Source organism: Rhamphochromis sp. 'chilingali' (assembly GCF_963969265.1).
Source record: "Rhamphochromis sp. 'chilingali' genome assembly, chromosome: 10".
Classification (NCBI taxonomy): domain Eukaryota; kingdom Metazoa; phylum Chordata; class Actinopteri; order Cichliformes; family Cichlidae; genus Rhamphochromis; species Rhamphochromis sp. 'chilingali'.
Genome location: NC_137937.1, coordinates 26,654,750 through 26,669,154, shown reverse-complemented (window position 1 = coordinate 26,669,154; position 14,405 = coordinate 26,654,750). Strand labels below are relative to the sequence as shown.

At 38.4% G+C, this 14,405-nt stretch overlaps 1 protein-coding gene across 1 annotated transcript; it reads right to left on the bottom strand.

Annotated features, from left to right (window-relative positions):
- Positions 1-4,054: 4,054 nt before the first annotated feature.
- On the bottom strand, positions 4,055-14,035 carry mrps27 (mitochondrial ribosomal protein S27; the record flags this gene model as incomplete). Its single annotated transcript, XM_080893126.1, has 11 exons — positions 4,055-4,518; positions 6,267-6,428; positions 8,218-8,360; positions 8,495-8,597; positions 8,816-8,931; positions 10,875-10,953; positions 11,468-11,582; positions 12,071-12,129; positions 12,223-12,293; positions 13,608-13,685; positions 13,948-14,035. 11 exons carry the CDS (start codon positions 14,033-14,035, stop codon positions 4,270-4,272), a joined length of 1,263 nt encoding a protein of 420 aa, XP_080749252.1. The 3' UTR covers positions 4,055-4,269.
- Positions 14,036-14,405: the final 370 nt, after the last annotated feature.

Below are 14,405 nucleotides of genomic sequence, written 5' to 3'. Positions count from 1 at the left end.
GACACAGGAATACCTAGCAACAACAGTCCTTATAAATAACAAGTATTCATCATTTGTCTCTATTGTGGAGAAATGAATATGACTTTATTTGGTTTATAATTTGTAATTGTAATGATTTTACGACACAACTCGTGTTTACCCTGTCATGTCACGTGATTGCTGAATAACTTAGATCATTTCCGTTGCACTGATGTCATTGGTGTCTTTGAACAGGACGCATGACGATTTTCACAAACATCAACAATTTAGACGTAGATAAAAGGAAAACATAAGTTCAAGTGCAGCTACATCTGATATTTAAAATAAAAAATTTCCCATTCAAGCAGCTTAATAAAAATCCAGATATTCAAATCTGGATTTTGAGACTACTTACAAAGGTGCAAGAGCATATTCATTACAAACAAATATACTAGATTACCACCTAATGAAAGATGGGTACCACAGTTAACAGCTACAACCAGCTTATCTTTCTGTAATGGTTACTCCTTTATGTGCAAGCATGAAATTATGCATTTTTATGCAAAAATATAATTACCGTTATCCATGACTTTTCAAATTTCAATGTTAAGCATTAATTTAATAAAGTACTGTATTAACTCTGGTCTTAAAGCCTTTTGTTTACTGCTTTAGCCATTGGTCTTTCTTCTTTTGAAACTGGAAGTTACCATGTTTACACAAAAGATCAGAAGTTAAGAACTAAAGTAAGCACTATCCTGCAGCTAGTTTGATTAGCAAGTTGTATCATCCTAACCCTGTCTGACTGTTAAACAGGATGCAAAATTTGAGCAGTGAAAAGCTGTCTTAAAACCTAAAAACAGCCTACTTGTTGGACAAATTAAACACAATCAAGCATTGGACGAGATCACAGGGCACCCACGCATCACTTGGAGCAGGGTGCCTTTAATTATGCATAAATTTAAGCCTTAAAGCAGCAATTTAAAAAATCCCCTACTCCCATCCTCTCAAAGCAATTTTAGGAAAAAATTATCATCTTAATGATTCAAATTAAAGCCAAGTGAATAGATTTGCAGAGGTGGGTTATACAAAACTGTATTACCTGTACAGGTGTGTCGTAACACGCTGTAAACGTGCTTATTTCTACTGTGAAGCTGGGAATTTAACCATGAGCCTCTATGGGAACTGACTTGCTTTAGAGGCCGGTCTCATTTTGAGTAACTGCAGCGCTGAAGGTTGCTGCTTCGTTGGTCACTTGCTTAATCCTGCTTGTTACTTACTGAGATGGAAATTTCGCGTTGTTTAACTAAGACCCAACTTACACACTGTCAAAGTCTGGTGTTCAAAGTCAGAAAGTATTATTTTAAAGTTACCATGTAACTGTAGCTAATGGCTGAGAGCAAAACATTATTTTGATTGCATTTTAATTGGCTTATAAGGTCATATATTTCAGCTCACGGTGTCAAAATAACAGGCAAATAAATCAGACAGCAGATAAATCCAATGTCTAATTGCCGTTGCACATCACCTTAATTTATTCGTTTAATATAGGAACAATGCGCCAGCGTCAGGACACATAAAAGCCATGCATGCCCTCTAAACAAATGGACAGATGAATTAAACATTATTTGTTTTCACTTATCTTTTTAAAGTGTTAAATATGAAGCGAGTGACCCTGATGAATAACGAAAGATTAATAAACATCTTTCTCTGGAGATTCAGTGAGAAGTCTTTAATAATAACCCATCTTATCTTGCATCTTTTCTGCTTTACAAGAGAAGGACCAACCTGTGCCCTCCCACCTTGGAGAATTATAGATGTTTATATCAAACTTAATCAATAAAAGGAGCAAAATATAAAAGAAGGGGGGGGGGGGGGCATGCAACAAGGAAAATGCATCTGCAGGAAGATAAAACTCTCCCAAACGTAGATACAATTAGAACATGGTGTTCAGAGATAGCACGTACTAAACCTAAAAGATTAAATAAGAACGTGTTGACTTGTTTACAAATTTACTGACCAACAAAGGCATGGGAGGTTTCTTTATATAAGAAAAGGTTTAAATAGAAGCAAGTCCTCTGTATCCAAGCCCAGCTCTGATAATGTCTAATGCACACGCTTTTCTCTTTGAGATTAATATTTACATCTCAAATAAACCATGACATCATAGCTAGCCAACGTCCTCCTCTCCTCCAAGAAAACAGACATGGGTGTTTTAACACACTTAAAAGGCTCTGGGCATCGGATAACCAGTGACATGAATGTCAAACTTCCTGACATCTCACCTGTTTGACTTGATCAGCGGTGCTCAAACACCTGAAAAAGGCTTCTGGGACAACAGCAGAGAAAGTAAATACTCCTGTCACTGCTGTTAACCAGCAATGTTTAACCTGCCAAAGAATGACTGATGGCCACCTTTTTTTAATTTTTTTAAATGAGGATTAGAGCTAATATATTTTCAACAGCTTTATCGCTGTGAGATAAGCATCACACACAGAAAAAAAGGCCTGAATCTGTGGAAATAATCTGTGACTGTACAAAGAAGAAAGACTTCACTGATAAGCTGGAAGAAGGACACTAGCACTTTTCTTTATGGTAATTACACTTTAGTGGCACATATTTCACCACTGTGCGACTTTGTGCAGGCATCCAAGAATCAGCTGAATTTCTCCTGTAGTGTACACTCAACTGCCAGGTTATTAGGTGCACCTATTCAGGTAGTTCTTTATCCAAATATTAAGACATTCTGCTGAGGTTTAAATCGATCATCAGAGAGAGGAAGAAAGGCGATTTAAGCGACTTTGAATGTGACCGAAAATTCATCTGTCAAGGTGGTCTAAGCGTAGCAGGAATGAAAGCCAACTGTCAGACTGATGAAGATGGTTCATATACACTGTGTTGCATTCGCTAACACTCTGCAAGAGCTATATGTGTATATATCATGAACCCTTTCTGTGGTCTGCATCTCCGCATTCAACATCCTTTCTTCAGTATATCTACCACCCCTCTTTATACAATATACTCTACTTAATGATAACAAGTGCAATGTAAATAAAAGGAGATATTCAAGTAAAAAGTCAGTGAATCCACCTCTTTAAGTTTATAAATCTCCACTGAGTCCCCTCACCTCATCAGGTGGTGCAAACATTTACACCACAAAACTGTAAAATCTTGATTTAGTAACCCTTTTCTTTTAAGAACGCAAAGTCTTAATTCATAATCAGTTATAAACCAGTAAGTGGAGCCAGAGCTGAAAGTGTGACTCAACACCTGCGTGCTTTAATATTTCTCTAGGCGGTCCAATTTATGCAATAACACTATTAAGCAAACACCAACTATGAATGCAGGGCCACTCTGAGAACTGTTAGTGAGGTGCCTCGGGATCACAATGGTTCTTGTTTCAGCGTTTTGTGCTGCTCATTCATCCTGGACTGCATACCAGGCTGTTTCCCAAGCTCGTGCTCTGAATACTGAATAGCTGCAGCATAATGTAGAATGAATGCATTATCTGCACTACCACAACAGCATTTCCCCCCCCCCAAAGATCTATTATCTTATCTTTTGTGCAGAGTCCAAACTTCATTTGTTAGTTAACGTGTCGTTGCTATTAGAGTGATATTTCTGTATTAGCTGACATTGAACTTTTATGAAGATAGTTTCCTAATAATTTAGCCTGATGTGCACTTTGTCTGGTCTTACATTTATCAGGAGCTATACAACATTATTGGCTTTTTCATGTGAACGGAAAGGTTTCTGGTCAAAACTGCATTCCTTTCTAGGCAAATAATTTGTTTTTCTCTAGATTTGCTATCAGCAAATATCTTGTGTAATGTGGCCCATGAGAAAAAACTCCCCAAGATGCTTTTGACAGACGTGCGCACACAGAAAACACACAAACATGTGACAAAGACGACTGCAGGCAAAGAGGAAAAGGAGTGGGAGGATGTGATGGGATGATCTTTCCCTAGCTTTTCCATCTTTTTGCTTACATGAGGTCACCCTACGATCGGGCTGAACAATTGATGTGAGCATAAGTTCCAGTGATGATATCATCCCATAGTCCACGACAGACAAACAATAAATGTGAAATACAAATATGTGATAGAACTGAAAGTGTGTTTTATTTTGACAGCCTATTTATATTAGCTCTATTATATAAAAACAGAGCCACAAACACAATAACTGATATATACAAAAGTAATAAGTGACAGAATCCGGTGCAATGATAATAATACACTCACAAGTATACACATTTTAAAGTACGTACTCGACGGACAGTTCAGTGAGTCACAGTTGGCTCCATGTAAAAAGTTTCTACACCTGCTGAGCTGCAGCCATGGCAGCTAATCGCTCCTGTTTCTCCTGCTCAGCCTTTTCCCTCATCTCCTTCTCTCTCTGGATCAGCTGCCTCTTCTCGGCCTCCCAGGCCTGCACCCGGCTCTCATACTGCTCGAGGTCCGGTGTCTCGGCAGCAGCCAGGTTCTGCTGGGCCAGAGCGGTCACTAAATCCTGGAAAGAGGTTGACTCTACTTTACCCTGAGACTCCAGCTGACTGCTCAATTCCTGGAGAGGCAGGGCAACAAAAAAAGTTGAAAGCACAAAGGAATGATCTCATCACTTCATTTAAATGACTTGGGTGAAACCCTGTGACCCAGAAAAGTCACTTCCAATATGTGACGCACACCGAGAATCATGGCTGCACAGAAAAACAGTCAAGATATGATGCATTCAAGAACAACCGGACTTTCCAATAATTCCAGTGTTTATTATCTTAGCTTCGTGGTCTGAAATATCCCTTAAATCTATGACCAAATGTAGTTTGTTTTTTTATGATGCGCATACGTCAAATAAACAGTTGCAGCTATTTTGTTCCAAATTTTCATCCAGCAAACATTTTGGCCATGAGGGGAAATCCCCCTCTGGATGCAGCCACACACATGCCTATAGGGGGCACCTGGCCTGTCAGCCAGTGAAATTTATCTTTACCCTGTGGCAATAATGCCATATGTATTGGGATCAAAGTTTCTCTGTAAGCCTACCTACTTTTATTCAGAAGGTCAATCATTTATGATTGTGGTATAAGTGCATATCCATTTGCATCATTACTACACACACAACAATAATTTGACATCTATGAGTTTAAAATAAATAGAAAATAAAGACTGAAAAATTAAACCTGGTTTTATGTGGATACATACAGCGCATGTCAGGATGCATAGTGCAGAAAATGAATTCAATAATGATTCAGATTCAGCTATTTGATAAAAACACTGGCAGGTGCAGATATTTCATGTATCCAATAGTAATTATGTGTGTGCACATATTCTACAGCATTTGATATCAGAATGTACTGAAAGTCAAAGCTCAACATCTGGATTTGCAAAAAGAAGCTCTGACCACCCCTTTACAGCAAACTGGACTCTGTTTTCTTTGTTCTCCTGTAGGTGCACCAGGAAGCATTATAAACCCTGATGCACGCAGCTGATAAAATCCACATCCCAGCTAAGGCTTTTACACTGGTCCGCTGATCTACAGGTGGTAGCTATGTTTCAGGAACGTTAATGGATCTACAAAGCCAGGAAAGAAGAAGAAGAATGCCAGCTGGGAAAATTTGGAAGAAAATGTTCTATGAGGAAGGAAATGTTTTCAGCATGGTCTCAAGAACATGCCCACTACACCTTAGTGAGCAACGACAAATGCAAACAGAAGCTTTGCTTTAATTTAAAGAGAAAAATATATATATATAAATTATCGTTTAGAGAATCAACAACGTAACTACAAATGTAAGAATCCCTAATTAACAGTCCACTTATTCAAAAATAAGTGGAAAATAATAATTTTATTATTTTTATTTTATTATCAGTTCAGTGGTAATACAAGACAGTAGGCAGAATGGAGAAAAGCACTTCTGACAGTCAAAAAAAAACCCATCTTATGCTGTTTGCAAAGGGGAAACTTTTTAAACTAGAGCGCAGTCAGAAAGCGTATCCTATAACCCAACAGCGTATTTTGCATTTTTGGATCCACATCAAATTTTTAATGGGTCTTTCCTTTGTCTAGGCTACACCTTTCCATCAGGTTTCAGCTTGGTGGTTGTTGTGTAATCTTGCTGAAAGATGGACAAATGGGAGGGAAAACATACTTCCGCCCCACCTCTTGCCTTAGAATTATATTTTAATCTGTCCCTTAAAAAAAACAAAGCATGCTGCTCACAGCAGCTTGACTTCTAAGTTATAACCTCGTTTTTACCAGCATGCCCCTATAATTACATTTGATGCAAATTTGAGCTTTAAGTACAAACAAAGACCGACCTTGAATTTCTTGACATACTCGGGTAGCTTAGCAGCTTCGGCCTGATCGTCTTCATCTACAGTGTTTTCTTTCTTGTCCTCTTCACCTCCTGACTCTTCTCCAGAAGAGTCTGACTCTGAGGTCAAAGGCAGGTCGTGGAGCAAGTCATTCACATATCCCAGCTGAAAAATAATCACAAAAATTAATGTTATTTATGCAGAAAGATAAAATTTTGTAATGAAGCATGTTCTGAAACAACTGTTTTCTGGTCTTTTTGCTGAAAATTACATTATGCAAGTAAAGTCTCTTACTGGAATGAAAACAGGCCAGACATTTAATGACGCAGGGTTATACACCTTACTTGACAAGTCACCTCTTAATCTTAGGAAGAAGTAAGATTAACTGTGACCTGAGGCAGCAGCACCTTCATTGAGATGTAATACTTCCTCTCTGTCCTATGGCGTTATCTTCTCTGTCTACGTTATTGCTGTGCTGCTGTGTGACGCAGGCTGTTCACTTTCTGTTGCAGTGATTGTCAAAGACAACCTCAGAGCTCCAGGCTCTTCAAAATCTCATTAGATGCAGACAAAGCTGTACTATTGAACTGGACAGCAGAGAGCGGATTAGAGATGCTACAGCCTGCGCATATATGTAAAAATTGCAAAATCATGACAGCGTGTGTGTCACACAATGCTGTCTGTGCCAAGCAGCCTACCTGGAAAGTAATAAGCAGCCTGTGGACTATTTGCAATGCTGCACGCAGTTTAATCCACGCTCATTTTACAACAGCAAATGAACACGTTAAGAAATACATCCGTTTGACATCAAACCCACAGTTAGGGGGCTGATATCAGGCGCCCAAATGAGAACAAAGAGCAATGCTGTCTGGTACGGCTCGGATAGTTGTTTGTTATGAACTATATAACTATAAACAGTTCTAGCATATTGTGCATTTGCTTGAGCACAGAACGTTTGTGTTGTATTACGCAGCAGTTGTCTTACTGATATTTTTCTGCCTATATGAAAGAATAATGTATGCCATCATTGGTACCTTTTGTAAAGTTAATCAGAGACACATGGGACATAATCAAGGATATCTGGGGTTGCAATGTTCAATGTTTTTGCTCTCTCATTACTGATTTTGATATTTAAATATGTTTGCAAATTGTGCGTTACCCTGAGACGCTTAATGAGGTGAGTGCTGGCTCAGACACCAATTCAGGGATCGATACAACTTTGACATAAAAAGAAGAGTGTCCTCAGATGACATTATCAGCATGGACCTAGCTTATTTTTGAAGGTGGGAGAAACCAGAACTCCCAGAGAAAAACAATAAAAACACCACATCCTCTGCTCCCAATTTCTATGAGGGCCAGAAAAGCGCCAGTAATTAATTTAGATGTGCTGAACTGAACTGCACAAGCCCTATTAATACCCAATTAAATTGTGAAATTAACTGTATAAATGAAGAAGATCTTTAAAATAAAGAAGTTGCACCATGTCAATACTGCAGGAAAGCGTCTCTAGTCTGAGGATATACTTATGTAAGACAGGATACGTACAAGGGTTAGGCAACTGAACAACTAAATCAGTTGTCATCAACTCATCAAGTCCATTTCAGTTCCTTTTTTGGGCCTTGTGCTCAAAGGAAATAGCATTTGGTATTTTTGGACTTAACTTGCCACTTGCACAGAGAAACTGAAAAAAAAGGAGATTTGCTTTAGTTATGAGTTGGTGTCAGCTGTGCACCTTATGTTTTGCTGCTCAGGTACAAATCTGTACAATAAGAGGCTGCAATGTGTCCTTCATCTCACTTCTTTCTATCATCTGTGGTTTTAAAGTCTCTTCCAAAACAAGCTGCACAAACTTTTCTGTGAATATACTAAGAAACACCAGTCAGGAAAAAATGGAATTTGTTGTTCAACCCTAACACAAAACACACAAAATGAAGCACGATTTGTTTGCCCTTACTGTATCTTTGGACAGTTTGACATCACTAGAAGCAGCAGCCACTCTCTCCATAATGGCCAGCGCTCTGCCCAGATATCCTCGACCCCAGAAGAGAGGCATCCCTTTGAAGACGGCATGTATGCCCTTTAAATTTTCTACCTTGCCTGGATGATGAAGAAGGAGGAAAACAAATGAGACAAGTGGCATAATGAAAGGCTACAGGAGAAAAAACAAAACTATCAATCACAGCAAAAAAAATTACTTAAAATAATGCAAGAAAAGAAACTCAAGCACTTACCGAGGAAAGCATTGCCAAGCAGCTGAGCACTGAGGCCAATGGTGTTGTCTTGCTTCTGTCCACAGATAAGCAGCGATGCCCCCAGAGCCCGTTCTTCTGACACCTGATCGCAGCAAAGAACAAGTGTTTTATTACTTCTACTGCAACATGTTAATTAGCATCGGGCATCTCTTTTTACAAAAATGTATAAAAGTTTAGAATGAAACCCCCTAAGATGCCCCTTTTTGAATCACAGGAAATTGATTTTGCAATTTCCAGTCATAAGAATATTCTAGAGTCATCAGCTGTCCTAAACACCTTCAGAGCTGCTGATTCACTCACAGCAAGTTGTGGTCTGGTTGCTAGGTAACTGCCCAGAGCATACAGAGACAGGATCTGAGTGGAGGGAAGATCAAAAGCCTCCTGAAGCATCACCTCTTCAACCACAGAACACGCACCTGAACAATTATAAAAAACAAACAAACATTCTCAGATAACATTTCCCAATATCTCTATATGACAAACATTTTTTATATTACAGAAGTTTCATAATCTGGATAGGAGTAAGCTTGTGTGTGAAAAACTGAGTAAACTCTTACTGCTTACATAAGAACTAAGGGGATAAGTAGCAGCCAGGTACTCATAATCAAATGCACACAACTATTTGATTATATGTGTGACCGCCTCTATATTTTTTGGTCTAGAGATGAAAAAAAAAAGAGGATTTGGCAGTTCATTCAGATATGTGTTAACAGAATGCCACACAGAAAAGACATCAGCACTGATCTCAGAGAAGACTTGCTGTTGTCCATCAATCTGAGAAGGCTTATATGGCCATTTCCAAACAATCTGAACTCTGCCAGTTCACACAAAAGATTAATTACTTGTGAAAAACCGTCAAGACAGGTGCCAAACTTCTCAGGAGCCTCACCCCAAGCGAACACTGTGCAATGCTCAGAGAAACCCAAGAGCTACATCTCAGAATCTGCAGGCCTCAGCATGCTAAATGTTAATGTTCATGACAAGTTAAGTACAAAAAACAAGAAAAAATAAGTTTGAGTTGTTTGGGTTGCTAGGAGAAATCTAAAACTTACACTGCACTTAGTTTTTGTTAAATAAATGATACTTTTATTGTCACATCACATGTGCGGGTACACTGGTACAGCACATGCGAGTGAAAGTCTTGTGTCCAAGCTTCACAAGCAACAGGGGTGAGCAAAATACAATACAATAACATAAGAACAAGCAAAATATAAGAATGGGAGAAAAAATAAAGGAAAAGGAAAATTAAACACTAAAACCAGCTGTTGCTTGGGGGAGCTCGCGATGAGGCTGCCATACTCTGCGCCATAAACTCTTGGAAGTGAGAAGAAGCTGTATGATAAACTACCAGTATTTGGTGAGTTCACCATTTTACAATGGTGTCCAAATCTGCACTATGATTATGTCCTGTATAGCAGAGAATCCTGGTATCCCAGAAAAAGGAGCATAAAACCAGTGGTCTATAGTATATTGTAAACTGTGCATAAAGCTAAATGACACAAACAAGGTGTCATACAACTTGCAAAATGAAAGCAAGGTGTATGACAGCAATGTATTGAAACATGAAGTTCCCCAAAGTATTTATTAACTACTATTTATTAATTACACTCAGCATATTCGCAGGACATTGATTCTTTTAGCTGATTTTTGATGCGTTGTGTTTTATTGTGCAAATTCTTTTTCTAGGCACTGTTAACTAAGTTAAATCTTGGCTGGCCATTAGCTCACTATATAGTCCTTTACATAGAATGTGCCAACCATCAACTGGAGTGTCGTGGATGAGTATATAATTAAGGACACTGTAATTTTCTTTTAATGGCAAAAGATCCAAAACCACCCAAAATTAGTTCTATGCGCCCACCCGGTTTTAATCCAAATCACTTGTTGTACAAAACATGACGGGGCATTGAGAGTTCATCTGGCAAGGCTGTAAACTGTTGAGCTACGTCACAATAGCGACATTTGTAAACCACTAATAAAGGAAACTAACAGACGAAACCTAAAAAGTAATTCAGCAACATCAGATCTGAGCTACTGTTTTGAAACTTTGCAGCATATAAGCACTTTTAGCGAATGGAATCAAAACTTTCACATTCAACTGAAACAGCGGCTCTGCAAGACAATTATTTACGGTCTAATGTTATTATAGAAAACATAAATAAATAGAAACAACAAGCTTCCCTTTACCCCCGTCTTTTACAAACAAGGAAAGAAATGTTGAAATCAGATTTTGGTGATTTGAACATTTCAAGCAAACAAGAATGTGCTTGGAAACCTGCAAGGGGTTGGCCTTGCAGTCTGTGTGGTGCTTATGCTTCCCAAAGATTAAATGAAAAATGATTTTTAAACTAAGTCTTACTTTTAAAGTCTGCATCCTTAATGAAGGAATCCATGAGGAGATTGAAGGTGAAGTCATCTGGGAATATTCCATACTGGATCTGCACACAGAGATATCAAAATATTGGCATCATGGAAAAACATCAATTTTTTTCTACATTATTTAATGATGAAGGTGTATATCACATGCAGCAATAAGACTGCTTCTCAGTGCATTAGTGACAATGAAAGCTCTTGCGTCAGAGTTGTATGCCGCCAATCAAAACAACTACAGCCGTGATCGCTTTTACCTCACTGTAAACGCGTCACTGGCTACCTGACATCTGTTTCTGGAGTAATTCAGGGATGCTCAGATACTATAACGCATTCAGGAACTGAAAAAAAGCGCTGGGCTGAAAATGTCAACCATTTAACCGTTTAACATTATTTGTGCTGGTCAGATCGGTTTGAAAACACGCCTCAGTGCTTCACAATGAGTCTGTGCTGTCTCATGATGACAGCCTTGATCAGATTTCCTCTCCGATCATTGAGATAAGGTTCATATGCAAGACCCAAACAGTGCTCTCAGCGTAGTTTATTTCCCAAAGAATAAACTGAGTGAATATTATAGTGTACCTTGTTTTTAAGTGTGTGCAAGGCCTTATCTCTAGCCCCATGTTTTAGACACTGTCTGATCCAGCCGTGAATGGTCCAGTCTCGCAGGTACCAACAGTTTGGACTGTGACGAAACCTTAAAGAAATTTACGGAAAAAAAAGTTCTTTCACATGCTTTAAAATAGAAATAGATACAAACACAACAACAAGAGGAAGAGAGGAAATCACATGACAAATATACAGTAAACAGTTTCAGCTGCTGAACCACAACTTTATCCTGGAAATCAGAGATAGGAATAAGAATATATCAGCAGAAGCACATCTAAATTCGTTCAGTGTTTCCCGATTATGAAAATGAATGTGCCCTGAACTAGAGTGCAGTTGGGAAACACACTAAATCTTGCCATCACAAGAATGGGTGCAGATTCCAGAGGAAGGAGTAAACAGGAAAGGTCTGGAGTTGCCCCGAACAAAGAAGAGCATGTGACTGAATATAAACCAAAACAGACAAACCAAACAGACAGTTCAGTCCAACAAAAACACACAGACTGGTACCACAAAAACCAAAAGCAGCAGCAGACATTTGGCACAGATGCAGGAGATGTAAAAATGATATCTGATTACTTATAAAGGTAGTACTCTGCTTGATCAATTTCTTCCCGGGATGATATGTTGTCCACAAACTGAAACAGAAAACAGTGTGCCATGAAAAATCAAGTTTACAGCAAATAAATAAAAAAACTAAATATGGTCCATTTAATGTAGATGCAGCTTACCCGTGACATAATCAGAGAGCTAACAGGGAGATTCCTGTCATATGTCCTGTCCATAGTGTTGGCGAGTACAGCTGCAAGTTTAAGAAGGATTTAAAAAAAATACCAGAATTATAGTAAAATAAACTAGAGAATAAGCTTTCCAGAGTAGAATAAATTGCTGACACGTTTTTGGTTTTTGTTTTTTTAATATATGAGTTTTATTATGGTGATTTACAACTTTTCACAACTTCGGTAATATCTAATTAAATTGTATTTAAACTTTGTTAAACTACGAGTATAAATTATGTACACTTTGTGAAGCAGGTAAATTTCGTCTGTAACACCATGAGGCTGCAGTGCTACACTGCCACCCTGTGTTGATGAAGTGTAAACACAGTAGTATTTGATGCTGGACTTCTGCAATGAGCATCAAATGGTGTAAATATTTCCAGAAAAAAAATTCTCTTTTTTAATAATTCTCCCAAGACAAACTAATTTACTGTACTAGAATAATATTCTATATTTGTACAACTATGGGTTACTGGATGGATGGGGGGGGGGGGGGGGGGGGGGATTTTCTGGTGTTCCCTTTGGGGGCCACAACAATGGATAATCTGCCTTCATCTCACCCTATACTTATACTTAACTCACCCTATACTTAACTTCCTCCTCTGTCACACCAACCCTCTGATTGCCCTCCATCACTACACCCATCAACCTTCTCTGGGGTCTGCACTTTTTCTCCTGCCTGGCAGCTCCTTCCTCAACATCATGTGTCTAATATATTCACTATCTACTCTTTTTACATATCCAACCCAAAGTCTCTAAACTGCTTGATTGGAGTTGTCTCTCTGATGTACTCATTTCTAATCCTGTCCATCCATATTGAAGCCAACCTGCTCCTGAGCCACAGAAGATAGTATCCTACACACTCTACCCACTCTAACTGGAAGGTCAGTGGCTGACTTCATAACTCCTCCATTCACATTGAAGAAACCTTGGGCAAGATACTGAACCTCAAGCTGCCCCAATTGAGAGTGAGCATGTGTGAATGTGTAGGGGTCGAAAAAATAAATAAACAATAATAACAACCACTGCACTGTAAGTGCAGTAAACTGAATGTAGTGCCATGTTTAGTGGAAGTGGCACTTACGTTTCTTTACACATCTCAGGCTGCTTATGATCTGTTTTTTAAACAGTTTATTAAAGGTAATAAACTATTAATGCTTTAATAATTATTTGGAATTAAGGGCATTATAGTCAGTCGTATTGCTATATTAGTTTGACACTTCTTGACTTGGTGGAAAAATGTTACGTTTCCCTGGATAATGATCCAAATCTTGACAAGCCCTTTGTTTGCTTGTCTTTTCATTATGTACTGTGTAATGTGGAGATTTAACTCTTACCCAGGTTCTGAGGATCTTTCTCTCTCGCCTCCCACATTTTGCTGTCTGTGTAAGCCGCTGAAAGCAACCATCGTCGGGCTGTGAAGAGAAATGCACACATCAGTCAAATATTTGGGAAAATGAGTTGCTCATGGCTTTAAAATTACAGGAAAACTCAAATGCCGGTTAGTTTAGCTTCATGTTGTTAGCTAACGTTACCATGAACTGAGGGCATTTAGCTCCACCTCTATGAACATTCAAATATTGACCGTAAAAAAAAACAAAAAATAGACGTTAAACATGAAACTAAAATTAAATCATACTCTATATTGAGTCTTAACCAAATGCATGATGTGTCTACCTGAAAGAGACGGAGATAAACTTTTAACTTTGACAGCAGCAGTCGCACATCGCTTCAACACGGAGGCTGCCATATTAGACGATACCATGTCGTGGCAGGCGCCGGGGGAGTTTGATGACCGGCAAAAGTGGATTATACCAAAAGTGACAACAGGAAAGCAGAAAAGTTTTTGGTTTGGTTTTTGTTGTTGTTGTTTGTTTTGTTTTTTGTTGCTACCTATAAAAACAAATTAAAACTTAAAACTTATTTATAAACACAATTCGTACATGTTTATGAGTCAATGAATTATTAATGAAGTTAAAATGAGATATTATTGATATTTAATTTAACTTAATCTAATAATTTTTACTGTTCTACCTTGCTGTGTGCACCAAGCAACAAAATAATTTACAGGAAATGTTTTGATTTCCTGAAATTTATCAGGAATGACTTGCAGATAATGTAGAGAATACACACTT